At 32.1% G+C, this 25,729-nt stretch overlaps 6 protein-coding genes across 7 annotated transcripts; 3 read left to right on the forward strand and 3 right to left on the reverse strand.

Moving 5' to 3' along the window:
• Positions 1 to 962: 962 nt before the first annotated feature.
• LOC106100456 (putative neutral sphingomyelinase) lies at positions 963 to 4,499 on the reverse strand. Its single transcript, XM_013279316.1, has 6 exons — positions 4,237 to 4,499; positions 3,985 to 4,158; positions 3,610 to 3,793; positions 3,018 to 3,172; positions 1,969 to 2,161; positions 963 to 1,637 (listed from the first exon to the last, which is right to left on the reverse strand). Exons 1-6 carry the CDS (start codon positions 4,272 to 4,274, stop codon positions 1,176 to 1,178), a joined length of 1,206 nt encoding a protein of 401 aa, XP_013134770.1. The 5' UTR covers positions 4,275 to 4,499; the 3' UTR covers positions 963 to 1,175.
• A 48-nt stretch (positions 4,500 to 4,547) lies between these two features.
• LOC106100719 (gastrula zinc finger protein XlCGF7.1-like) lies at positions 4,548 to 7,291 on the reverse strand. 2 transcript variants are annotated; one of them, XM_013279720.1, is made up of 8 exons: positions 6,564 to 7,291; positions 6,380 to 6,492; positions 6,089 to 6,259; positions 5,786 to 5,937; positions 5,540 to 5,666; positions 5,354 to 5,453; positions 4,867 to 5,029; positions 4,548 to 4,561 (listed from the first exon to the last, which is right to left on the reverse strand). In XM_013279720.1, exons 1-8 carry the CDS (start codon positions 6,669 to 6,671, stop codon positions 4,554 to 4,556), a joined length of 942 nt encoding a protein of 313 aa, XP_013135174.1. In that variant the 5' UTR covers positions 6,672 to 7,291; the 3' UTR covers positions 4,548 to 4,553. The 2 variants fall into 2 exon arrangements, with proteins under 2 accessions (XP_013135174.1, XP_013135173.1); XM_013279719.1 differs by lacking the exon at positions 4,548 to 4,561 and having other exon boundaries at positions 4,804 to 5,029.
• A 144-nt stretch (positions 7,292 to 7,435) lies between these two features.
• Positions 7,436 to 9,608, forward strand: LOC106100722 (uncharacterized protein C6orf106 homolog). Its single transcript, XM_013279722.1, has 5 exons — positions 7,436 to 7,831; positions 7,911 to 8,024; positions 8,223 to 8,446; positions 8,884 to 8,993; positions 9,342 to 9,608. Exons 1-5 carry the CDS (start codon positions 7,662 to 7,664, stop codon positions 9,369 to 9,371), a joined length of 648 nt encoding a protein of 215 aa, XP_013135176.1. The 5' UTR covers positions 7,436 to 7,661; the 3' UTR covers positions 9,372 to 9,608.
• LOC106100721 (thymidylate synthase) lies at positions 9,280 to 12,209 on the reverse strand. The gene is made up of 5 exons (XM_013279721.1): positions 11,968 to 12,209; positions 11,633 to 11,890; positions 11,407 to 11,527; positions 10,762 to 10,987; positions 9,280 to 10,100 (listed from the first exon to the last, which is right to left on the reverse strand). Exons 1-5 carry the CDS (start codon positions 12,041 to 12,043, stop codon positions 9,891 to 9,893), a joined length of 891 nt encoding a protein of 296 aa, XP_013135175.1. The 5' UTR covers positions 12,044 to 12,209; the 3' UTR covers positions 9,280 to 9,890.
• Positions 12,210 to 12,492: 283 nt separating this feature from the next.
• LOC106100821 lies at positions 12,493 to 18,304 on the forward strand. The gene is made up of 11 exons (XM_013279872.1): positions 12,493 to 12,724; positions 12,868 to 13,010; positions 13,117 to 13,237; positions 13,319 to 13,507; positions 13,828 to 13,976; positions 14,277 to 14,452; positions 14,624 to 14,760; positions 15,533 to 15,728; positions 16,163 to 16,270; positions 17,192 to 17,306; positions 17,759 to 18,304. Exons 2-11 carry the CDS (start codon positions 12,871 to 12,873, stop codon positions 18,024 to 18,026), a joined length of 1,599 nt encoding a protein of 532 aa, XP_013135326.1. The 5' UTR covers positions 12,493 to 12,724; positions 12,868 to 12,870; the 3' UTR covers positions 18,027 to 18,304.
• Positions 18,305 to 19,286: 982 nt separating this feature from the next.
• On the forward strand, positions 19,287 to 24,242 carry LOC106100820 (epoxide hydrolase 4-like). Its single transcript, XM_013279871.1, has 6 exons — positions 19,287 to 19,556; positions 21,899 to 22,023; positions 22,150 to 22,262; positions 22,858 to 23,026; positions 23,517 to 23,665; positions 23,882 to 24,242. Exons 1-6 carry the CDS (start codon positions 19,359 to 19,361, stop codon positions 24,145 to 24,147), a joined length of 1,020 nt encoding a protein of 339 aa, XP_013135325.1. The 5' UTR covers positions 19,287 to 19,358; the 3' UTR covers positions 24,148 to 24,242.
• Positions 24,243 to 25,729: the final 1,487 nt, after the last annotated feature.

Genomic DNA, 25,729 nt, shown 5'->3' on the forward strand with positions numbered 1-25,729 from the left:
ATTGTTTATTTTTTAGCAGTGACAATACAATTTCATCTGTTTGATGTATTATAAATTGTATTTGCATGAAATCACAGAAATTACTATATAAATTAGCTAGTCATCAGATCTAGATAGTTTATAAGAAATATATATACATAATATAACTTGTTTAATTGTGATATACCTTATATATGATGTATATATATGATAGTTGCATATAAAATCGCATACATGTTTTTTTAATGTTTTGTTGTCAAAAATTTACTATTATGTATTGCTTGTATGCATTTTAAGTTGTGATATTGCACTTTATTGTTAAAACAACATTTAAATACAGATATTTAATATGTTTATGTTATTACGATTATTAAAATAAATGATTTTTATAATAATAGTGTTTTATTATGATGTAATAATCAATTTTAGTCGCTTTGATGAAATTACCAGACGTGAAAAATAAAAGTTACATGTGAATATACATTTATTTAAAAAATCATTATTAAGCATACATTAGTAATTATTTAGTATTTACTACTTAATAAATAGAGCACAATGTACATAAACAGTCAATATGCTTTATGACTTAAAATGGTCCCAAACATAATTGAATTAAATGGCTTAATAGTAAATCAAATTAAGTATTATTTCACTTGAAGATTAAACCTTATTTCTATATAATACTGAGCATAAGTTTATTGTACTATAATAAATCAAAATTAATAACATGCCATTATATTGTCTTATTGCACTAGTTTACATCTATTTTTATGTACTTTGGAGGTATTTTTAGTTTATGTTTTTATGCCTTATGGAGACATCACAGTAATATCGCAAAACAGAAACTAGGTTGATTATTATTTGTCCTTTTTCTGGCACACCTTACAAACTACTCTTTTACATAACACATCATATAAAATTGCATTATTCATATTATTTGTTTTATCTTGAAAGGAATATCTAGAACATTCCTCTGCGATCTCTTCTTAATAAATATCAAGATAAAAGATTATAAAAATTCATATATCTAGCCTAATATAAAGCCTCTGAGGTAACTATATTATGAATATTAAATTATTCAGATATGTAATACGAAGCCTTTTATTAACAGATTATTTAAATATGTCTATAGCTTAATTTAAATAACTTTACATGTTAGATTATTATTTATTTTTAGCCATAACAAAAGTTATCCTTTAAATCTTATCGACACATTTTAATTCATTTCTTGTTCTATTAAAATTTTCCAAAGCGCTCAAACCAGCTTTGAGACTGTTCATTTCAATTTTATTCCAAAGTGTTCCCATAATTATGTAATAGAAACAAAGACCTGTTATGACAATTTTAATGAAATCAGCGAATACATTATTGGGCCAAAAACCTACCGTACCTAGAAGAAACATAAATAGAAGTCCACCGCAAGTCAGAAATAAACGTTTCGATTTTGTTATAGTTATTTTAGCGTCTTCACATACTTTTATAGCTTGATCAATAGTATTATCGAACCGATCTTCAGCACTTTGTTGTCTATGACTTGTTTTTTTATCAGCACTCTCTCTGATCCTTAATTCCAAAGAAACAGCATTGTGATCGGAATAAGAAAATTCTTCACCCGGTACTCTGTCTTCCAATGGATTTCCGAAATTCACAACATCAGCCTAGAAAACAAAACAATTTTAAAATAAACCTGATTTGGAGAAATTCTGATAATAAACTAAAATGTATTGATGAGGTCTTTTATGTTACTGTATAATCTATATATTCCTAAACTGGAGGTCAAAAGTGAGAGGGAGAAATGGCTTATGGGAACTTTTGTCGGTGTAGTTTCTTGATATTTGTACAAAAATATGTTTAAAAATCCCAGGTTACGTCTGTCTTTAGGTTTTAAATCTATGGTCCTCTTTATTTTGAAAATACTTAAATAAAACTGTTTCCTTGTAATAAGTATCACACATTAAAAACAGTAATTAAACATTAAATTAAAATTACCTCCCAAGAATTACTCAGTTTGAAAAGTATATGATCAATTCTCTTCCCTTCTGGTGCAGTTTTAGTCATCTTTGCATCGGAATAACTGTTGTTGATATTATCGCATGTACCGGACGCTTTGGCAATGGCAGCATTGTTGCCCTCACACTTCATAATGTAAGGATCCAATAATACTGGCAGCTGTGTTAATAACCTAAAAATAAATTAAACCTCTTGAGTAACATTAGGAATCATTTGTTTCCTCTTTATAATATTATTACAAGATGTTGAAATTAAAAAACATAGCCTATGTAATGTAGCTTTTTAATGGTGAAAGATTTTTTGAAATTGGTCCAGTTGTTTTTGAATTATTACAATACATACTAAATACAAATATTTCCTCTTTATGATATCAATATAGACTAATATAAAGAGTAAAGATTTTTACTTTTTTATGTTAGAAATAAACTTAAAACTAGTGGGCTAATTAAAAAAATGGTTTTAATATCACTAACGAACTGTACTTAATTATAGATTTTTTAAATTCCGTGTGGGTGACGATAAGATAGTTTGACATATATCAATAAAAAATAATAGTAGTAATAATAGTTCCATAGTATGATAAAATTAACTGGGTATCAAAAATGATAACACATATAAAAGGTTAAAGTTCAAATTATGGATAAAAAGCATTTTTTTTCTTCAATAAGAATTAAATAATTCATTACCTTTGTTTTTTATCACAAATGAACTTCAATATTTAAGGTATTGACTAAAATCAATCCATGCAATAATAATCTTGTACTTTTCAACAATTTTCAACTCTTTTTATTGGATAGGTCAAATTTGCTTATAAATAACTAGTCGTACTTGCGACTGCTCCCGTGTGAAATTTAAAAATAATAAAAACATAGCCTATGTTACTCACTGTTAATGTATCTTTATAATGTTGAGAGAATTTTTTAAATCGGCCCGGTAGTTTTTGAGTTATTTCAATACATATTAAAATACAAATCTTTCTTCTTTATCACATTAGTATAGAAGTATAGATAATTAAAGACAGATTATACCTGAAAGACAGATCTCCGGGAGCAGTGTTCAAATCTCCCGCAAGTATGGATACATCAGCAGGACATGTGGTAAGGTTAACAAATTCCGCAGTGGAGTATGCTTGCAGCACCCTGTGTGCTAAGTACATATCATCTTCATGATATTCTGCATGCAGCTGCAAAAAGAAAGGTACAAATAAATGTAGATTTCATATTACTATCTATTGTCAAAAGAGTAAGCAGCTAACTTTAAGGTGTAAAATAGCTGTCTGCAATAATTAAGGGACCAAAAAGGTATTATGTAAAATTATTATTGTACTTTAACTGTAGAGGATTGTTTTTTTATATTTATAACCATTTTTTACCTAAAATCTAAAAGGGTTAAAAGCTACAAAAATGAGTGATAAACTTAATTCAACTAGATATGGAGTCTTTATCTTTCATCTATGAACATATACTAAAAATTATCTACAATCTTACTTAATACTATAAATGCGAAAGTTTAGATGGATGGAGGATAGTCTGAAAAACACATAGGCTACTTGCATTTAATTTTTTATTCCGCGCGGACGGAGTCGCGGGCGAAATCTAGTATTATTATAAAATAACTTACATGTGTGCAATATACATTTATTAATTTATCTTCATATATAATTCTACATAGGCCAACCCCCTTCCCTCCGAACCAATCACCATGATGTATCTTGTGAATATAACCATTGAGCGGCCATTGATGGAAAAACACATCCTGAATCAGCCATTTAGAAAATACACACAAACCCGATCCCAGAACACCACTGAAACATATGTAAATTGATATTTACAAAAGTAAAAGTGCTGTTTCTAAGAAATTAGTATAAAAAGCTTAAAAGAATTCATGCAAGATAAATCAACAAGCAGTAAGTTTCTATTATACAGGGATACAATAGAGTAGTGCTCTAGAAAATATAGTATAGCTAGGACTGTGATAATTCAAGATTTTATTTACCTATAAAAGTAATGAGAGTAAGGAAGAACTTCTTTAAGGCTATCTTTTAAAAATAAATAATCTTTTTCGCTCCATATCTCTTGAAGGCACACAATTGTATGAGAACTTTGCATAAGATATTTTGCAATAGCTTCTATTCTTTCTTTTCTATTTTTTGATACTGCCGGTATTCCCCTGAAATATTCAATAAAATCGTTTACAAATCTATTTTGTGGTGTTCTACATTTATGAACAAAGACAAGTCATATTTACCAGCAATTCAAGGTGAAAATATTTAAGGTGAAGTCCATCTTGTCTTGGTATTTACTGTCTTAATTGTGTTTGTATCGTCTGTTTTATTTAATAAAGAATATTGACTAAAGATCTATTTCAGAATGGTATCAGATACATCAAGTTGTATACTTATGTACAAGGCCAAAACAATTATCAGTATTACTTATTATGGTATTTTGTATTTCTTGTAAGAAATTAAAGTCTGCGTGCGTGGAATAACGAGATTTTGATTCGAAATTACAGCTGATATTTACATCTGTCAGCGTGATATTTGTCATTCAATGTTGCATGTATTGCTATATGTCTAAAATACTATTTGATAGGCTGCGATCAGAATAAGTCAAATTAAGAAGTACAGCAATGATTGAAGTAATGCCATATATTTTTTTGCCTTTAATCAATAAATTGTATAAACAAACAATCATACAAATGGCGAAGGCTTAATTTTATAACAAACTGCAGGGTTTGATTTCTTTTTGTTTAATAATTCTTCATATGAGATTCTAACAAGTGTAAAAATCAAAATTCTAAAGAAAAAAAAAAGAATCAATATTTAACGTTTCTTTTAATTAAGTCATTTTTATTACTGTCTATCTTTCAATATTTTACATTCATTAAGGTCGGTTTCAGTTAATCCAGCTAGTTTAAGTGCAGTCGTCACTTTTAAGGTATCCTTATCCTTTCGTTGTTTACGTCCAGTTGCTAAAGATTTTACTTTTCTTTTAGGCACAACTCCATTTTCATGTACTATCAGATGCTCATTTAGTTTTGCCTAGAAAAAAAATTAATAATTACCACAATGAACACCTCAAGAAGCTCTCACTGGACAGTTGGAATAAGGGTCCGATTCAAAAGGCGGTTATTTTAGAAACCGCACGAATAGTGAGGAGGTTCCTGTCTCTGCAGCCCTGACCACTGGTTGCTTGAGTCATCGGATTCCGCAGCCGGTGGTGCTCTATTTTTTATATAATATGTTTTATTTTATTTTTATATCAAATCTTGTAAAATGTATTATATAGAGAATAAGAAATAAAGATATATGAAAAAGTAACAAAATCCGTTTTATAATCTTGACTGCAATTGAAAAACAAATTACCTGACTGCTATATTCTGCTTGACAAATGTTACAAATATGTTTGATTTTTTTATGCTTTACTAATATATGTTGCGTCAGATTACTGTTTCTTGAATACCGCCTGGAAAAAGATATGAAAACAAAATTAGCACAGTTTACAATGTTTAGAATGAATGGAAAGAGGGTTTCTAACATTTATGCAGATACCTGAAGCAGTTAGAATAAGGGCAGGCAAATGTTCTTCTTATGTTTTCAGAATTAGAATGAATCTTTAAATGTCGGATAATATGAATCCTTTGAGTATAAGCTCTTCCACATTCATCACAAATATATTCTGTAACACAGCATTTAATAGATTATTTATTATAAACATTTACAATTTATACAACTACAAATGACTTTAATTACATTGGGATTACACACAATAAGGTGAATCTAGTGTATTGTACATACTTTTGGCACAATGTTCTGATTTTCTATGTTTTTGATACCTGGACCATTGATTAAATGTGAAGGAACATACATCACAGGTATATGTTTTGTGGCATCTCATATGTCTTTTCTTTTCATAGAGTGTTACAAATTCTTTTGAACATATTTCACAGCTGTAATTTAAAATCAAGTTATATTAAAACATTTCTTTATCTCTCTTAGAAAACTTATTGAGGATTACAGAAGACATATTTGAAGTTTCCGTAGGTGCAGAAATGATAAGTGAAAGCTGTTTTATTTAATTTATATGAAGAATTTTGTAACCTGAATGCTTTAACTCCATTATGCATATGCATGTGAGCACTCAATTGATGCTTTTTCCTACATTGTGCTTTGCAATAATCACACACAAATGGTAAATTAACCACATGTTTTTGTCTTATATGTTTCTTTAGATTTTGTCTATTTGAATAAGTTTTAAAACATTCTGGACAACTGTAAATAAAAAGGAACAATTAGTGAAGTGTTTATTTGATAAATACTTCCAATATCTTTGACAATTTTTATTTTATCTTTCATATTAGATACATAAAATTAATTTGAATTTACACATACCTGTATATAATGTTCTTTTTTTCTTTTTCATGCGCACTTGCTATATGACGATTCAAATGACTTTTGTTTGAATAAACTTTATTACAATTATCCCATGAGCATTGAAAAGGTTTCTGGAACACAATAAAAACTAAAAAATATGTTTGTATTAGATAGAAAAAATATAATTAGTATTATAACTTACTATATTTAAATGACTTAGCAAGTGTTGTTCTAGTCTATATGGTCTATTGTATTTATTGTTACAACCAGCATGATTGCAGACATATATTTTTGCGTCTTTACTGGACATTTTAGAAAATTTGCAAATTAACTAATTTTATTTATAGCATTATAAATTACATCTTAGTATGTTTTATAATTTCGTTAAACGAGAAAAACTGTTCTTTAGAAAGCATAACATTTCTCACATATAAAGTAATTAAAAAACACCGAAACAACAATCTTGTTCAACTTATTAATTAGCTAAACTACTATTTACGACAAAAAACGACTGCAAGTATTCAAAGTGCGATTTGAAATCCACATAAAACATCAAATAATGTGCTATCCTCTATGTTTGAAATCGGATAGGGAATAGTTTTTAATTTCAATTTTAAGTTCAACAATGGCATTGGCAATGGATTGACATTGGCATGGTAAGGCATGGCATGCAGCATGGCAATGACAGCTGTCAATACAATTGTTCAGATTTTTGCGAATGTTATAGACCGACAAGGATATTTGGCCTGGTAGGTATAGGTCAAACTCACTAGCGCTCCCCCTGTTAACGACAAAAAATTGTCACTAGGTCGTTTTTGTAGGGCAGCTTTCAACATTTTTTTTTATATTTCATACCATTTTCTGTAGCTACTTGGTTTTTATACTTTTTTTCTAATTTAACGAATACCCGTTTTCTGACAAAACTGACTGCGATAGCAGAGCCTGTCTCATCGGGCCAGATATTCTTGTTTCACTATATCCAAAGCTCATATATTCCGTTTTGGCGCTGCTGTCGTAAATAAGCCGCCATCTTGGGAGGCCATTATAATCCGCCATATTTACATCATAGCCCTTTCATTCGGATGATTTTTTCACAATAAAATTACGACATACTCGCATGACATATATTTTCTGTCATATATAATTCTAGTGGCTTTATGCTTTCATTGTTTTTTGTTTCAAAGTACTAAGAGAATACATTTTACCGAGAAATTTACATCAGCTGTCGTACGTAAACAAAGGGAATGTCAATAGCAGTAACAGTGGAACACAAAAGTGCGTTGTGACAATATCAAGCATAATGGATGTGGATGGTTCAGCTATTTCTGGGGAGATAGACCAAAATTTGTTATTACAGTTCAGTTGTATGAATACAACTGACCGGGAAGAATTGATAGGACAAATGCAGAGATTGTTGGGCCCCAGTTTAAATTATAATACAGCAAGTTTCTTTCTGGATATGAGTAACTGGTAAATAACAATTTGAAGTATTTTATATTCCTTGATATTGTTAAACTACATTTTAATTTAATCATTTAATCTTCCTCAGGAACCTACAAGCTGCTATTTGTTGTTATTTAGACTACAGTTTACCTCCAAAACTTCCATCCATGTCAGTAAAGAGTGCTCAAAATCCGGAAACTGCAGTTAGTCCAGGTTCTTGGTAAGATTCAAAAGTAAAACAATTTTCATTCTGTTTTATATTTAAGCTTTTATGACTTTTGTCTACAATAATTTATTCTTTATTGACAGAATTTAACATTTTGCAGTTTAACTTACATGACAATTTTGCATATCTGTATGTTCAATTAGTAATTTCATTAAAACAAAAAGCTGATAATGTTAAAGTTTCTGATTACAGTTTTGAACAAAGCTGGAGTATTACCAATTCAGGAGCAGAAACATGGCCCGGCAGCTGTAGACTGATCCATGCGGGGGAACATTTTGGTGGATCTCCGGCATACCTTCCTGCCTTGCCCCCGGGACACTCGGTTACTGTGACCATGCACTTAAAAGCACCCAATACACCCGGTACACATAGAAGTTTTTTCCATGTAGTGACTGACAAAGGTGATCAAATAGGAGGTAAATATGAAAATGATTTGTTGCTAATGGCTCATAATCTATCAAATTTAATTTTAGATGTAGCTGAAATTCCATAATTTTTTATTAGTATTTTGACAATTTATTTTGTTACTCAGACTTTCAAACAAAAACTCAAATGTGTACAAGTACAATTCAACTGTTAAGTTTTACTAATTACAATATTTAAATATTAATTACTGTACAAATAGTAATAGTTGAACCTAGACAAGCAATAAACCTCTTTAAATTGGAGTCATTGTCTGATCCCAATCTATATAAGCGAGAAACTCACATTAGAAGGAAACCTATGCAAGTGAAAAAAACATTGTAGTACCTTGAACTTTTGTTTATTCAGCTTCAATTTTCATGTACTAATGCATCCCATCAAGTTTTGTTTATTTTTGCATAGATATAAGTTTATCTTGTTCCCATTTCAGATACATTATGGTCAGAGGTAACAGTGGAGTCGGAAATGACTTTAGCACTTGCAGATCAATTAGCAGCTCTGCCTGTACCTAGTAGTAGATTGGATGAGGGTATGTCTCAGGTGTGTATAGCTTTAATAACTGTTTAATTAAGAATCAAAAATTCCTGCAGTATCTGACTAGTTTATTAACATTTGCGCCATAAAATTCAATAAATGCATTCTACATTTTTAATTAAACTTTTTGATTTATGAAATTAAATGACTATAAATCAACGTTCAGAAATTTCTAGTAAAAATAAGATCTTTAACAGTACCTTTATATTGGGCTCATATTATGATATGGTAAACTTGGATTCAGTTAATGGCAGGTTGCATACATAAAAAATGTAATCACTTAATTTGACAATTTTTTTTTAATCTTCAATTTTTTCATGCTGTAAATTTAATGTTATCACATTGTTTTTTCAGGTGCCATCACAAGATGACCAAATGTGTTGATGAATTGAAAATAACATAATTCTTTGAAATCCATTATTTGTTACAAAATGCATCTTTAATTATTCAATATAATACTGTAATATGGTTGCTATAGTTATAGAGATTATGCTCGTGTAGCAATATTACTTTGTTTCAACATAAAATGGGGCTAATAAACACATTGTACAAAATGCTATTGTAATATACGATAGTTATTTAATATTTGTAAGGCAATAAGACTTGTGAATTTGTTACTGTATTAATATTATAGAAAATATAAAAACTTATTTTTTCATAATTTTTTCACTGTAAGATTTAAATGCCATTTAGTAAATTATTTGGGGTTTCATTTGTAGATTTAGTTTATCAATATGGTATTGGCAGTTTTTGATATATCTTGTGTTAATATATTAATGAGCCAAAAATACTGTTGTTTTTATTGTTACCATCCAAAAATGGTCTTTTTACCTATAATTGACTTAAGTTATAAAATACTTAATAAAAATGTAAATACTATCAAAAAGAACATATTTAAACTTTTTATACAGCCATTTCCATTTCAATTTTAGGATGAGGGTTGTAATTTTTAATAATAAAATCTTCATATTTGAAATCATCAATGGATTCAATTTTCCGAGCAAATTCAAGTGTTGGAAAGGGTTTTGGTTTTCTCTCTAATTGTTTTTTTAATGGTTCAATATGATTTAAATAAATATGAGTATCACCTGTCGTGTGCACAAACTCACCAGCCTGAAAAAAAATTAAGAGAGAAATGCAAAAATAATATCAACACAAAATTATATAGCTAAATTTCATCAAATTACATAGATATACTGAAATCAGTAGTTTTTTTAAAAGAAGTGAAGTAGGCCCAGGCTTGGCTCTTAAATATAACTGATGTTTGCCAAATTAAATGAAATGGGGGTAGATGGGAATTAAAGGCCTTTGCCATTGTCAAACAATTACTATTAATATGGCATTCTTACTCCTTTGCTGATATTGACTTGTAGGTTTTGTACTATTCCAAGATGACGGTTTTTCCAATTTATTTCTTCCTAAGCTCAATAGAAAAAGTCTTATGTGTAGGCATTTTTATTAAAAAGGATTCATTCAAAATTTAGCTGTGATTGCTGATATCCGACATAACAAAGAAGTGTGTTTACACTTCAGTATCACATTCTTTCGCCAGTGTCTCCATTCATGTGGAATGTAAAAAAAGTATATACAAAAGGAAGTGTCCTATGTGTTCTTTCAGACTATCCTCTACACCCATGTTAAATTTTACCCAGATCCATATAGCAGTTTAGACTATAAACTCTAACAAACATCCATCCACGCATCTAAACTTTTGCATTTATGATATTAGTCATATAAGTAAATAAGTATTAAAGTAGTATCTTGAACAACTTACCTCTAATCCTGTAACATGTGCAATCATGTGTGTCAAAAATGAGTAACTGGCAATATTAAATGGCACACCCAATCCCATATCTGCACTCCTCTGATACATTAAGCAGTTCAACTTGCCATCCTCAACATGGAACTGGACCAAACAATGGCAAGGAGGTAGCGCCATTTGACTGAGATCTGATGGGTTCCATGCACACATTATCATCCGCCTATCGGCTGGATTATTTCTGAGATTAAAAAAAAAATAGTTTAGTGGTAGAATGCAATATCATGTTTCAAAAATGGCCTACTTACCACTTATTCAATACTATGGCCAAATAGAAGACTTGCATAAAGTGGAAATCATTCCATGTTTCATCTGATAAGTTAAATTTGATAGGGGATGAGACACATAGGTAGGGGAAATCAAATTTTATGTGTCTCCCTTTATTGATAAACAGTAGGAATGCCTCTGCAATGTCTGTCTTGTCAATCATTTTTTTAAAAACTAAACATATATTCTAGGCAAATATGCACAGAATGTACTAAAAACTTTTTCTTACTTATATCAGTTTCAAGTTTAGAATACATAATTCAATCTAAGTAAGTGAATTTAATGTTAATAGTCCAACATGCCAAATGAGAACTAAATCATAACTTAACTTACTTAATAGTGTTTATAACATTCTGCAGTTGATCAATTCCTTGGTTAGTGTAATCAGTCTTTGCATTAACATATTTAGCTCCACTGTGTCTCCATTGGAAGCCATACACAGGACCAAGGTCACCTAGACAAAAAAAAAAACACTTGATAATGCAGTGATGTTGAAATATTTAGTTTTCTAATTGATACCTAATCGAGTTACCATATTATTGTAACATTTTATACACACCCTCCTCTCGGTCAGTGAAACCTAAGTTATCAAGAAACTCTCGGGAACCATTTGCATCCCAAATATGAACTTCTTTTTCAGCAAGAACTTTGCTATCCGTGGAACCAGATATCATCCACAGTAACTCTTCAATTACTCCCCTTGTGAAAACTCTTTTGGTTGTTAATAGTGGTAAACTGTTATTTTGTAGAGAATACCTTTGCATTGCCCCAAATATTGATAGAGTACCTACACGAGTTCTATCAATCCTTTTGTCACCTGCAAGTTATTATTTATTTTATTGCACACTTGTCAATACAAACCCTGATTTGTGTTTCTGTGTATAACTTACAAACCTCTATCAATAATTTCTTTCACAAGGTTAAGATACTGGTATTCATCATGTTTTGTATCAATTCCATTGGATTCCATTGTTGCTAAATTGAATACTGTTTAAGTTTAACTATCTATTAATGTTTTAGTTAAAATTATCACTAGATCACATCAAATTGTACACCAGGTAATTGAAAATGTATAAATAATTGCAGTTTTGGCGCCAAAATGCCCGAATTCTCACAACTTTGAGTTGTCAAAGTGACAGCTTTTTTATGATAAGTCAAAGACACGAATACGTTAGTTTTTGAACAATTGAAAAAAAAAACAATTTTAATGGTCAATTTATTACGTTTATTTAGTTTTTTTATTCCTAACATTTAAATAAGTTTACATCTATTTACAGCTTTTATGTTTCGGCAAATATATCATAAAAAGTAGCAGCGAAAACTTTTGGTAAACCTTGCACGCCTACGCTGTATGCGCTGCATGGAAAATAATAACTAAAGGCGTTGCCCCGAGCAACAGATTTGTTTCATTTAGAAAATCTGACTTTTGAAATAAATAATACAATCAATTATTTCACTTATTTAACTTTATCCATCGTTGACTTAGGTTTATATTAGCACAGGAATACAATACAAGATGTAAACAAAGTATCGATTTAACACGAATATGATTTCGAGATTTCGACGTATTTTTTTTACTTAAAGTAGTTTGTAGTATGTTTTAAAGTCGATTTTAGTATATTCAAATTCTACAACTTGACAAAAATAAAAGGTAAGTTTGATGTACTCAGATCCTACATTCAATTCAGCTTGTTGGATATAATATAATATGCACGTTATCACTTTACACGTCACTTTATATAGCTAAAGAGAAGTAACATAGGAAATTATATTTATGTTCTAATTAATTTTAAGGAAATGCCAGAAAGGGAAGCGCCATGTCTGGAGCTCGGTTCAGCTCCTCGGACGCCGAGTATTATCGCCTCCCCCTCGCCTTCAGAAATATCAAGTGCGAGTTCTCCAGAACCACCGAACGTTCGAGCGACACCTTTGTTCAGGTACAAGTATCAAAATTACTTAATAAGACTAGTAAGGAATACGTTTCGATTATGATTATGGTAAGAGGTATGTAGATAAATCTTACGTATTTTTTTAAATAAACAGGGCTTTAGCAATGCCACCCCCAGATCCGGAACAACCTCCAGGGCAAGATGAGCTAGAACGTAGGCTACCTGGCTACAGACGCATTGTCATACCTAGGGAACTAACGCTCATTGAACTATTGGCAAGTATCTTATACACATTTTGTTTCTATTTCTCTTTGACTATACGAAGTATTCGCTAAAGGGTATAGGTTCTATTATAGAAAGAGTGTAGTGGGGTGACGACTGATGAGGAAGTGTTGAGGATCCGTGAAGCCAAACTGCGTGTGGTGGCGGAGCGCGTGGGGCTGCGCAGACTGCACGTACTTGTGCCTCGCCTGCGATCACTCACTTTAGATGGAAGTGCTCTTCAGTCTTTACGAGAACTTGGCATCGGTTTAGACCACTTAAAGGTAAAAAAAATCACTTCATCAAGACTAAATACATCTTTACAAGACTACCGTTATTAAATGACAAAAGTAACTAGCCTATGTATTCTTCCAGATTATGCTCTACATCTTTGCAAAACTATATCGAGATTCGTTCCGCCGTTTAGGCTACAAATTCTAACAAAAATCCATTCATCTAAACTTTTGCGTTTATAATATAAGTAAGAAGTACATAAAATACAGAAGTGCATGAGAAGCCATTCTATTAGGTGCATAAATATGAATACGGTTGTTACTAAGGGGAATTATTTTCTCCTATACTAGTTTGATTGGTCAATCAACAGATACTTAGTGTGAATCGCTGCGGCTTGACATCTCTGGATGGTGTTTGGGGCGTGGGTCACCTGCGGGAACTGCACGCGGCCGGCAACCTCATCCGTGACCTTCATCCGCTAGCGGTGCTGCAGAAACTTCATACGCTCAGTCTGTCCAAGTACAGGAGAGATCATTTTGTATTTGCTAGTTACATGGTTAACTATGTCGTGTCATTAAACGTTTTTTCGTATCTAATAAAAAACTTAGATACATGATTTAAATTACGATCAGTAAGTCAGTGTAGCGTTGTCATATTTGGGATAACAATCAAGAAGATAAATACAATTACCTCAATTCTAACAACAAAGATTGACCTTCTCTAAGGTCAAAAGAAAGGAGATGTAATCGTTTGGACGCTTTTAGCGTTCATTATTAATCATTTTATAACCTTCCTTATTTCAAAAATTTGTTTGTCAAGTAATCCAATAACGGTGGCGAGTCGTGTATGGACCTTGGGCGTATGCAGTTCATTGCGTCGTTTATTTCTCAATGGGACTTCGTTTTCGCATACGAGCGATTATCGATCGACGATAGCGTCGACGTTGCCCATGCTGACTTCTCTAGATGACCAGCCCCTGCATACGGATGTCAACAGTACGCATAATTCTTATATGTTTATTTTATAAGGTTTACTAAGAAGACCCATTCACAAATTTGTTTTACCAGCAAATCATTGGATATGAATCCAAATGTTAATGTGAAGTAGACTTTTTAATATATTTCTTTGCAGTAAATCCATTTAATTAATTAGTGTACTTTTTATAGATGAAGACTACGTAGAACATTTGGATGATTCATCTGGATCAGAAAGTGACCAGGAAATTTTAGAAGTACAAAAGGAACCTGAGCCGTCTACAGACTTTGCAATAGTTGGAACATCGTCACAGTCACAATTACTTCAGGTATAAAACGCAATAAAATGTATTGATTCTAGCATCAAAATAATTTTTACAAAACCAAACGGATAAGTTTTCTTAATAGAAATAGACGCGTGAGTATCTAAAAATAATCCGTAAATCTGGTTTACATCTTACAATATTTGCAAATTCTTGGAAACTGCTTCAACGATGTTTAGATTAGAAGTCAGGTGGTTGGATTTATTTTTGTGTAGGTCATCTTCACGTTTCTATTCATGGATTGGACTGAGTTTTCCTTTCTTTTTGATCTAAATGCAGCGGGTATAGGTATAATATGAAAGTGTAATATTGTGTTTCAGTTGATGTACAGTTCAGTTAAAAGCAAAACTTTTTAGTTACCTTCAATTTTTATATCATAAGGTGGTTAACGAGCAAGCGGCCACCTGAATACGCCAAAATGGCGAAGCAACCACTGCCCATAGGCATTCGCAATAACGGATGAGTTGCCTACCCTTAAACGACGGAGGAGACGCACATTAAGAGGATGTTTCCCCTTCCTATGCGTCACCGTCACCGTCAAGTCCCTGTTCCCTTCCTATCCTTTTCTTATAAGAAAAAGGGTGGGAAGGAAAAGTGACTAAAATTGTGCCTCTGGCTCCACACTCTTCACGGCACGAGGAATTTCTCCCATTTACCGCCTATCTTTTGTATGGTCGTGGTATTTCTGGGGGCGAGCCGACTCTACAGTGTGAAGATGTTAAAGCGGGCTCTACCTAAAAATATTTGAGGTAACTTAGGTTTTGCTTGATTTTTCAAGAAATCGCAAGAAGAATGTGTGTCGAAATGTTTGACGGAGGTTCAACGACCAGTGGTACAAAGGCGACGTCCAGCGACCACAGAGAACGGCGGGTGTCGGGGGGCGCGCGTGGCGCTGGCGCGGCGGCCGCACACCGCGCTGCCCCGCCCCGCCATCGACGCGCCCACGCGCCTGCAGATCATGAACACGTTAATGGGTATGGGGTGGACACTATGGATGATGACAATATTAACTTACTGGCTGTCGCTCGTGACTTCCCCCGCGTCAAATAAAAAAAAATTGTTGTTCATTGTTAACGTATCTTTTTAATAATGAAAAGATATGTCCGCGTGGAATTAAAAAAAATACAAAGTGCCTATATGTTCTTCCAGACTACTATCTATCTACATCTACACAAAATTTCATTGAAATCCGTTCTGCAGTTTAGGCTACCAACTCTTAAAACATTCATCCATCCGTTTAAATTTTCGCTTTTGTAATATCAGAAAGATTCAAATAACAAAAATACTATTTTTTCCTTTTTATATAAATTTAAAACACCTATTTAAATTACGAATGTGAACGAAATCTAATTATGTTAAGCAGTAAAATAGCTTGGTTTTATCAGTATAATAGGATTATTATTATTAGATGCCGAATGGCGAAGCAGCGGTAGTAAGTTGACTTCGAAAGGCGCTGTTTGTGGTAACTTGGCGCATGCGTTGCGCAGACCGGCACATTCCACGCAACAGGAATCAGGTAAATATATAACTTTAGTTATCGTATCTAAACTAATAAATGTAAAAATGAACTTATTAAAAGACCGGTTCCGTAGGTAATTTGTATAGAATTTTGTGAGTGTTAATTATTCGATACATCGGTCTATAAGAGGTTTGATTTTCTTTCCTCATGTTTTCTCTGTTTCTCCTAGTAATAGTACAGGTTCTTGCTGTCTTTACACGTGCGGCATAGGCATAGATGATTTTGTGTTTTTTAGTTTCATTACATTTCGTTTCAAATATTCACGATCATGATACCGCGATTGAATGATGTACCTATTACATGATAATGTAACATTTTTTTTGCATATAAACGCGAAACACAACGTAGAGTTTTTCACATGTCCACGTTAAATGACAATGTTATGGAATTTTGATGTAGGCTTCCGAATTTTTGGTATTGGATTCGAATTCCTATGCCAAAAATTAAAATTAATAAATTGGTTCATGCTGTGAACACAGAGTCTGGCAAATAATCATTGGAGTTAATAAATTCATAATTACTCGTATCTATACTTCTATACTAATATAATAAAACGTAAACACGCACTACTTCGTGGCGTAGGATGTCAGCAATCACAGCATATTTAGAAAAAATCTTTCTTTAATAAAAAGCCCTACACTTACAACACGCTTTAGGCTATATATTTTCACGCTATTAAACTTAGGGGTTAAATAAATTGGAAAAAACAAATAATGTGGGAAAGGGACCATAAACTACAAGATGCCAACATTAAGGAAGCAAGGTTATTATGGTAACAGTAATTTTGACATTTGCAATTGAGAATAATATAAAATAATATAAAATTTTGGTTCGTTTTCGTTCCGCTTTTGCGGTAGTTTACTGGCAGCCATAGGCAAGTAGAGTTTATTTAAAAAGAAATTACAGGTTCAATTACAGAAAAACAAATAGACACTGTTGAACGTACAATGTCAGAGGCATGTCGTTTTGTTGCCGCGGAGATACCGCGCGCGCCCAATCAAGAAGCTTGGCTCAAGTTTACAGCAGAGACCGGGTAGGACTGATGTCTCTCCGTTGTTTGAATAGAAAGTTTGCATGTAACCTTTACAATACTACAGATGTATTATAATGAGTTAAAATATGTAATACTATTGTGTTAAATGTCGATAGAATTGCAGTCGTACAAATGTTTGATTATATAATTGAATAGTTTTTAGAAATAATGTTAAGTAATGTAAAAACTTTTTGTAAAAGTAGCTTAAGTAAAGTGTATTTTTTTGTATGTTAATTAACAGTAAGAAATACAGATATTTTTAATGTTTTAGCTAAAAATATGTATTTTACTATTTAACTTGTGTAAGTGAAATTAAAGTGATGTTAAAAGTACAAATTGTTGAAGTAATTAAAACTAATACATGAAAGCCTTATAACTTGACTCTTGAATACATGTAAGCGATATAAAATAAGAAAGTATATAGTTAAAAGAAATCGGTGATATTTTCACAGAATTGAAATCGATATAAATTTTAATGAGCGACCTCAAAGTATGGATCCGTCAAAGGCTTTGGATCGCTTGGAGCGCATCGAGAGGGAGACCTCTGAGCGCTTGAAGGAAGCTGCTAAAAATACTGATCCTTGGATGTCAAATGCATTCAAAATGTCAATAAGCAGTGCACATTACTGGAGGGAAAGTGAGCAATTGTCATCGAATTCAAACATTCACAGCGATGTTGAGTCCGTATTTAGTGACAATGGCGTCAATCCTTTCGATTGATATTAAAAACTTATTAATAATAATAAATTATTATTTCTTAATTATTATGATTTGCTAGGGCTTCTGTATGTCTAATTATTGGTGCCATTATTGTTTAACGTTATTCGACTTTTTGTTTGGTTTTAGTGTGTTATGATAATTATGTTTTTTGGATAACTTAAAAGATGTCTGAGATCACAGAAACTGTTTCGGAAACTATGAGTGTATTTGATTTTCATTGAATTATTGAGTGAAAAAACTTATACTTCGATCGAGATAAGACGTAGAAAGCAGTTGTGTTTGCTTATAATTTCTGTTTAAGTAGTTTTTAATTTGATTTAATTTATTTAATCAAATTTTATGCAAATGTTTCAATATTACGGAATGTTAATGTAAAAAAAAATTAATTGTTTTATACAGATCTGTGGTTTATCTATTTAATATATGTTATCATTTTTATGCTATTTTATTTCTTCGTGCAGAAATCACTTTTTAATAAAACCGTGCATATTCTAGTAAAGATTAGGTTCAGTCAGTTTAAATTGTGCAGTCGTTAAATATTTTTGGGCTTAAATTTTTACTCCCCTTTGAACCGTTAACTTGTGTTTCTCACGTGCATATATCAGATAATTTTTATTTTACGAAATAAACGCCTTACGTGTAAGTTAAAAAATGTTGTAAGTAGCACACATAATTACGGTGCTTGTTTCTTTCCTGAAAGGTTAATAAACTTTGTATCAGATTAATGTTAGATTTTTTTGAGTTCTTAGAAAGTATCTTGTCAACTTTTTTGTAGGTTTTAACGTACGTCTGTATTTATAGAACTGGTGAATTTGACAGTTGAAATGATATGACATGATGTTGCTTTTTGCCATGCTTAGTCATATCAGATATTATTTTTATTAAATAATTTGCTAAAAAAGATACGGAGTCGTTTAATTATCTATCTACTAATGGAAGTCGTCCATTGGTGAAAACTCGGGAATAATTGGTAGGTAGTTAAAACATTTTTTTAATAACTTTATTATCCATGTTAAATTAAATTATGACTTTCAGTCTTATCTGTTCTCGCATTCGATTCGTACCCAGGATAAAATGAACATTAATTTTTATTTATTTAGATTCGACTAAGTAGGTACTGTCATATTTTTAACCTACTGGTTATGAAAATTGTATTTAGTGTGTGAATACCCTTACTTGATAAGACAGTTGGTTCAAAGATCAAAGTTAATCATTACGTTTACCATTTAAAAGCTTGGAGGGGCAAAAGGCATTTTTCAGTATTCGCGCGACTCGAACGCGCGCGAACGATTGTTTTGTTACTCGTATGTAGTGAAAAAACATTTCTTTAAAATGACTTTTACTACTATTCAACGTTACGTTGTATCAAACATTTTAACCGTGTATTATAGTGCACTGGTTTTATTTAGTTTTTTATTAACTTTTTTGAAGAATCCATTTAAAAATCCTTGGGAACAAAAATTAGTATTAGTACCTCCAGCAAGACTTTCTGACCCAAAGTATGGTGTACATAAATATGTGAAGGCAAATGTGAGTATATTTTGTTTAATGTAATATAAAAAATTGTAAGTAAATTTAATCAGATAAATTAGGAGAAGAAAGAAGAACTATGTTGTGTTTTTACCAGATTCTCTTGATTTTTTTTTTAAATTTTATGAAGTAGGTTATTTCAACAATAAAAACGTAAAATAATTAACAATGAACATGAATACATCACAATAATACTAATGATGTCTTCTCACGTGCTTTACGAAACCGGTTTTCAGTCGTATTTATAGTTTTCTTTTCCACAAGTAGGTTTTTCTTTTACAAACCTTATTCGTTCAATCTAAATGTGTTCGTGATCACCTTGTTTCTATTAGGTTGAATAATATAATATACATTGATAAGTAGGTAACACAGGCATTTTAAGTAAAATGGCCATTGACCCACGCTTTGTAACATCAACGATCATATGTGCCTTTCTCTAATTTAATATCAGAACATTTTAATATAAATTAGGCCTACTAAAATTAATATTGTGAAAGTTTAAATAACTAGAATTGGATATATGAGTGTAACTTTAATAAAATAATAATTATAGTTTTAATTTGGTTTCTTTAAGCATAAATGAAGCATCATAGTAAACTGTTAATATCTACAGAACACGAGAATATTAAGATTTTTTATATAGTGATGTAATGTTAATTTCCTAGGAATACTTATTAGCAAACACAAGGCTACTGCTATGAAAATGTACTCCGCACGAACGAGCATTATTAACCTTGATTCTGTCCTTTAAGTTACAAATGATGACGTATTCCATACATACCCAATAGCACCGCCTATTGGTACGGTTCCATATGAAGAATCAGAATTACGTCTCTGAACGCACGTTATGTTTTTATATGATAAGGTGACAAAGCAAGCGTCCAATTTAATATTAAACGACTTCAATAAAGGACAAGGTTTTTAAGTTGCATGTTAATTAATTACTTTACATTTTACATCACAATATCATACTTGGATGTTTGTTATAGTTTGTAGACTAAACGGCTGAACGGATCTCGATGAGATTTAGCATAGATATAGGGATAGTCTGGTAGAACACAGGCTACTTACTATTATTTTAAATTCCACGCCGATGGATTCGCGAGCAAAAGCTAGTAATATCATATAGTAAAGTAGATGATCGTATATTGGAAGCCATTGAGGAAAGTCTATCTCCAGTAGTAGGCTGAGGCTAACGAGGATGATGCTGATAAATAAAATATGAAGTAAAAATAAGTGAGAGATGTATCCGAATACCGTAGCTAAAGAAAATCCGTAATATCCGAATACCTAAGGAACTCAGTCTGCGAAATGCTAAAAAAGAAAAGGAGTTCCTCATTGTGGCAGCATGGTTGACTGCTTAATCACCGTAACTTCGGTAGGTAACTTCCCTCGATGGGGACATAATAGCATACGACCAGTATGCAAAGCGAAACTAATTGTTTAACGGTTTAGCACATGACAAGTACGTTTAGTGTGTCTTATGTTGCGGACACGTAAACCGTTCCGCTTTCTGCGTAATACATACTTCCGATAAATTACAACTGAATTGCAATTAATTAATTAAAATCCTTTAAACGACGAATCGACGCGATGTAAAATATAGCTAAGTAACTTAATGATTAAAGCTAAAGAATTACGATATTGCTGAAATAAAATGAAATCTGAATATTAATAGGATATAAAATTATATCTGAGGCATGTATTGGAAAGAAAGTTGAATTTGAACCGTTTAATCGTGATGCTTACAAATTTTAACCAACAGAATTGATAGCTAGAGTTTTTGTTACTCTCTCCTAGCAACAGAGCGCGTATAACCCGTTATTCTACTTATTTCACTTTCCATTAATCATAACCATGAACGTCCAGTTTCCATTATTGTCGGCAAAGTTAGCGGTTATCGATTCAATGAGTATCCGCGAAATCAAATGATTTTTTTGGTTAAGCAATATTCAGATAATATTAATAATAATACAACAAAAACAATAATAACAGCTAAAAACTGTAAATTATTACTTCGTTTTATCATTACATTAATCATTAAATTATAGACTGTTAATCTATATGACGCAAGTATCTCTAAAATAATCGAACAGACCAGAAATAATTAACAACAAACTAATTGGTGCTATCACTAGGTTTGCATGTAACCGAGTAGAGTATAATAGACTATAATAATGATGACGAAAGCGATTTTATGTTCTTCCTCTTTCCACCGGTCCTGTAGATCTTTTTTAAATTCATTATTCAATCGTTAGTCTCGCGTACAATTGTTCATAGTAGTTTTATAGATGCACTTGTGAATATGAAGTGATAATATAACAAAATGTATTTCATTGCAGAATATAAAACTACACTATGTTGAGAGCGGGGATCCTAACAAGTCGCTTATGCTGTTTCTGCACGGATTCCCCGAGTTTTGGTATTCCTGGCGCCATCAGATTGTGGAATTTAATAAAGATTACTGGTAAGTTAGATATTAAACGTTGCAGTTTATTTTTTTATTGCAGTTTTTTATACAACGAGATGGATGTCTTTATATGTTTCTACAATGAAAACAGCAAAGTTGTCATGGTTTGTATAACTGTTTCAGGTGTATTGCTCTCGACCTGCGTGGATACGGAGACTCCGAGAGACCAGAGGAAGTGGCCGCATATAAAATAGACCTTTTAGTGGAAGACGTGCGCGATCTCATGCGGAAATTGGGTAAGCGGTAAATACAAACGTTCTGTTTGTACAGTTTTAGAAAGTTACTGGTTAGCAACAAGCTTACACTTGGACGGTTGTTAAACAAATGGTTTAACCTTGTTGAAAGAGAACATATTGACAGATTGCCTAAAATATTTTTTTATTTTAACGTTCGAACGTTAGAAACAATGAAAATTTTAGTTATAATTACACTATTACTGTAATGCTATTTTATGTGAGTTCGGTTTTAAAAGACTAAGTGGGACCTTCAATTTAGAATTAGTTTCTTTACTTTTTTGTCAGCCTCTTAGAACTTAAGGCTTAGCTACCGTCATGGTTGGAATGTAGTTTTTGAAAGTTGGATAACGGGTGTGATCTTTTATGTGGATAGATGGCGTTGAATGTGAAAGCTTATTGTTTTCTGATTAAACAATTTCCCATCGTCATCATTTGAATTTGACAAATTGTAAAAGTGGTACATACGTATATTATGAAAGATAATTAGTTCCACAAAACAGATAAGCTTAATCCGCTGTATGTTTAGTCTAGAATCGTTCTACAACTACATGGAATACATTCTAGAAAGTTCATTAACAGTTACCTTTATTTAAAGGTCGCAGTAAATGTATCCTGGTATCTCACGACTGGGGCGGTCTGATAGCGACCAAGTTCCGTGACACATATCCGGACGCGCTGGACGCTGTTATTGTACTGGGGAGTACGACTAGAGAAGCTTGGAGCAAAGAAATATGGAATAATCCTCAACAGAAGAAGAAGTCATGGTACGAATTTTGTACCTAATAATTTGTAAAATAATATAAGTAGTATGTCGTTAATCAATAGTAGTAATAAGCTACCATCGGTAAAATAAGCAACTATGATAGAATAAAGTGTATCAATCGAAACAATTGACACTAATCAGCACGCAGTCATATCAATTCCAACTATAGATTGACTGCTAGTCCTTACATTATAGTGGACCAAGGTTTTTTAACTGCATCAACGCCATTTTTATAGGTTACAATACTATATTGCATTCCAGTTTATGTTTAAATACGCTACTGCTAGGGGAATATACGAAAATTAATATTAAATTTGTATAGACAAGTGAGCAAGCGTGCTAAAGAATGCTATATGCTATGAAGTGCTATATGCATAACACTGACGTCGGTAGCTGTTGCTATGAAAAATTTTCAATTAGTTAATAAAGTTTTTTTTACATGTATCTAATAGATTAGGTACTGTATTGTAATCTAAGATTGAACTTTTCAGGTATACGTTCTTCTACCGCATGCCAAAACTACCTGAGCTGATGCTGCAAATGAACGATCTTCAGATTTTCGATACTGTGATGAGACGACAGGAAAATTGTGTTGATGATAATGACATCGAATGTTATAAATACTGGTTTAGAAAACAAGGTGGGAATTGTAATAGTTTATACATTAGGAGTAATGCAAGTGTAGAGTTAAAAATAAAATAGTTATAGAGCGGACTTTAGAAATATTTTAGTAATGTAATTTCGCGCATGGAAAATTAATTGCAATAATCAAATCGGATTAGATTTGTTATTTTTTTAACTAATTGTCTCTATTTATGTTGAACGTCTTTTTTATTATATCCATTATCTTTTTCAGTTGCTCTAACGCCGCCTATAAACTACTACCGAGCAAATTTCCAATTGACTTTTTCGGATAAATATAAGGACGAAAATGTTCCTATGATTGTGGCCAACGGTGAAAAGGACCCGTACATAGTCTCGAGTATGTTGGAACGTATAAAAACCGAATATAAGAACATTGAAACAGTGCTTGTAGAAGACGCCTACCATTTCTTACAACAAGAATCGCCGGAGAAAGTCAACAAAATAATAAGAGATTTCCTTGTTAAAAATAAACTGTGAAATCAACAAAAAATTGTTGAGTTATTGAAAATTTGTGTTTTTTTTGCCAAAGTTAGTTTTGCGATAAATGCATAGATATTAATGTTTTATGTTAGTAAATATTTTGATTTATTATATTTCTTTGTTTCACTGATTTACATGTTTTATTATTATACCATAACACGAATGACAAAGCTTTTTCCGGGACAATTAAAAAAACCTTTTCTAAAAAAAGAGTAAATAAGTAGTATGGAAATGGATAACGGAGACAGAATCAATTAATTAGCACATTTCTTTCATCAGATGAAACATAATATAAATAGAGATACCTATAAGCGAGGGACCCATTGCCCCTAAATGTATTTTCGAAAGTCATCATCTCTTTACCGTATCCTACTCCTGTAGGGTCGTCGCACCGGGTTTTTGTCCTCAGGTAACTCTCTCATTCGACATCTCAGTCATCTTGATCATGTCACCTTTCACGCAATCAATCTATCTGTCTCTACCGTAGTACCCTTCCACACTCATAACTAACGTCCTTCTTGTTACATGCTTTTCCATACCTCCTCATACCAGTAATTCCTCCTCATAAAAGTTATTCAGTAAAAGGTTAGCCCATACCATGCCCATGATATGGGCATGGTATGGGCTATTATGGGCTATTACTGCTTAATTTCGAAGATATAGAAAAAATAGAATGATAAAAATAAAGGAAAAACCTTACGTTGCGCATGTTCATGAGCATCGGATCAATTAATATTCGCTGCTCGTTTGTCAACTATACTATAAAAATAGCGTATCTAAAAAAAACAGACGTTTAGACCCTTCAACTTTTTACAAGTAACTGTATGAGTATTATAAGGTCGACCTTTGTACTTTAAACATGGTGTACTTTGTTGTCACGTAATCCGACGGTCTATTCACAAAATTACGATTCGAGTCTAACGATTTAGTTATTTAATCACAATTAATGTGAATTTTCAACAATTACTTCGCTATCACATTTTTATCTGTATTTTAGATAACCGTTTGTATTTTAGACATGTTAACATCCGGTTTAAATGCGGTGTAAAGATAGGCAAAGTATACTTTTTTTATAATATAAGGTGGCAAACGAGCAAGCGGTCACCTGAATCCACCGATATGGAAAGCGACCGCGACCCATAAACATCCGCAATTGCTGATGCGTTGCTTACCCTTAATTGACGGAGGAGGATACGAACATAAAGAGAACATTTCCCCTTCCTATGCATTTCCTCTACTGTCAAGTCCACTTTTTCTTCCCATCTTTTCCTCTAAGAAAAGGGTAGAAAGGGAAACACTAAAATTAGGCCTCCGGCACCACACTCATCAGACGAAACGCGGAATTGCTTCCACTTCACGCCTGTCTTCTGTGTGCTCGTGGCATTGCACCGGGCGAGCCGGCCATTCGTGCGAGGATATTAAGCGGGCTCTACCACTGCTATAATACATACACTGCTAAAATACCAATGTTACATGACCATTAATACTTATAATTTATGCTTATTAATTGACAATTGACAATTGACAATAAGATTTTTAGGAAATGCTTTCTAGCTTTTTAATGCGTATGTGTCTTATT

This window comes from Papilio polytes, unplaced genomic scaffold, assembly GCF_000836215.1.
Source record: "Papilio polytes unplaced genomic scaffold, Ppol_1.0 DF824047.1, whole genome shotgun sequence".
Lineage (NCBI taxonomy): Eukaryota > Metazoa > Arthropoda > Insecta > Lepidoptera > Papilionidae > Papilio > Papilio polytes.

Excerpts from the sequence above, each read along its gene's own strand:
- LOC106100719 (XM_013279719.1), bottom strand. The coding sequence starts at position 6,671 with ATGTCCAGTAAAGACGCAAAAATATATGTCTGCAATCATGCTGGTTGT. Across the intron at positions 5,938-6,088 it reads AATGGAGTTAAAGCATTCAG|CTGTGAAATATGTTCAAAAG; the intron begins GTTACAAAATTC and ends TTTAAATTACAG. Across the intron at positions 5,667-5,785 it reads ATCAGAACATTGTGCCAAAA|AATATATTTGTGATGAATGT; the intron begins GTATGTACAATA and ends GCTGTGTTACAG.
- LOC106100821 (XM_013279872.1), top strand. The coding sequence starts at position 12,871 with ATGCCAGAAAGGGAAGCGCCATGTCTGGAGCTCGGTTCAGCTCCTCGG. Across the intron at positions 13,977-14,276 it reads CATACGCTCAGTCTGTCCAA|TAATCCAATAACGGTGGCGA; the intron begins GTACAGGAGAGA and ends TTGTTTGTCAAG. Across the intron at positions 15,729-16,162 it reads GATCATGAACACGTTAATGG|ATGCCGAATGGCGAAGCAGC; the intron begins GTATGGGGTGGA and ends TATTATTATTAG.
- LOC106100722 (XM_013279722.1), top strand. The coding sequence starts at position 7,662 with ATGGATGTGGATGGTTCAGCTATTTCTGGGGAGATAGACCAAAATTTG. Across the intron at positions 7,832-7,910 it reads TTTCTGGATATGAGTAACTG|GAACCTACAAGCTGCTATTT; the intron begins GTAAATAACAAT and ends AATCTTCCTCAG. Across the intron at positions 8,994-9,341 it reads TGGATGAGGGTATGTCTCAG|GTGCCATCACAAGATGACCA; the intron begins GTGTGTATAGCT and ends TTGTTTTTTCAG.
- LOC106100456 (XM_013279316.1), bottom strand. The coding sequence starts at position 4,274 with ATGGACTTCACCTTAAATATTTTCACCTTGAATTGCTG. Across the intron at positions 3,794-3,984 it reads TACTCTCATTACTTTTATAG|TGGTGTTCTGGGATCGGGTT; the intron begins GTAAATAAAATC and ends CATATGTTTCAG. Across the intron at positions 1,638-1,968 it reads AACTGAGTAATTCTTGGGAG|GCTGATGTTGTGAATTTCGG; the intron begins GTAATTTTAATT and ends TTTGTTTTCTAG.
- LOC106100721 (XM_013279721.1), bottom strand. The coding sequence starts at position 12,043 with ATGGAATCCAATGGAATTGATACAAAACATGATGAATACCAGTATCTT. Across the intron at positions 11,891-11,967 it reads GAAAGAAATTATTGATAGAG|GTGACAAAAGGATTGATAGA; the intron begins GTTTGTAAGTTA and ends AATAACTTGCAG. Across the intron at positions 10,101-10,761 it reads CACATGTTACAGGATTAGAG|GCTGGTGAGTTTGTGCACAC; the intron begins GTAAGTTGTTCA and ends ATTTTTTTTCAG.
- LOC106100820 (XM_013279871.1), top strand. The coding sequence starts at position 19,359 with ATGACTTTTACTACTATTCAACGTTACGTTGTATCAAACATTTTAACC. Across the intron at positions 19,557-21,898 it reads ATAAATATGTGAAGGCAAAT|AATATAAAACTACACTATGT; the intron begins GTGAGTATATTT and ends ATTTCATTGCAG. Across the intron at positions 22,024-22,149 it reads GAATTTAATAAAGATTACTG|GTGTATTGCTCTCGACCTGC; the intron begins GTAAGTTAGATA and ends TAACTGTTTCAG.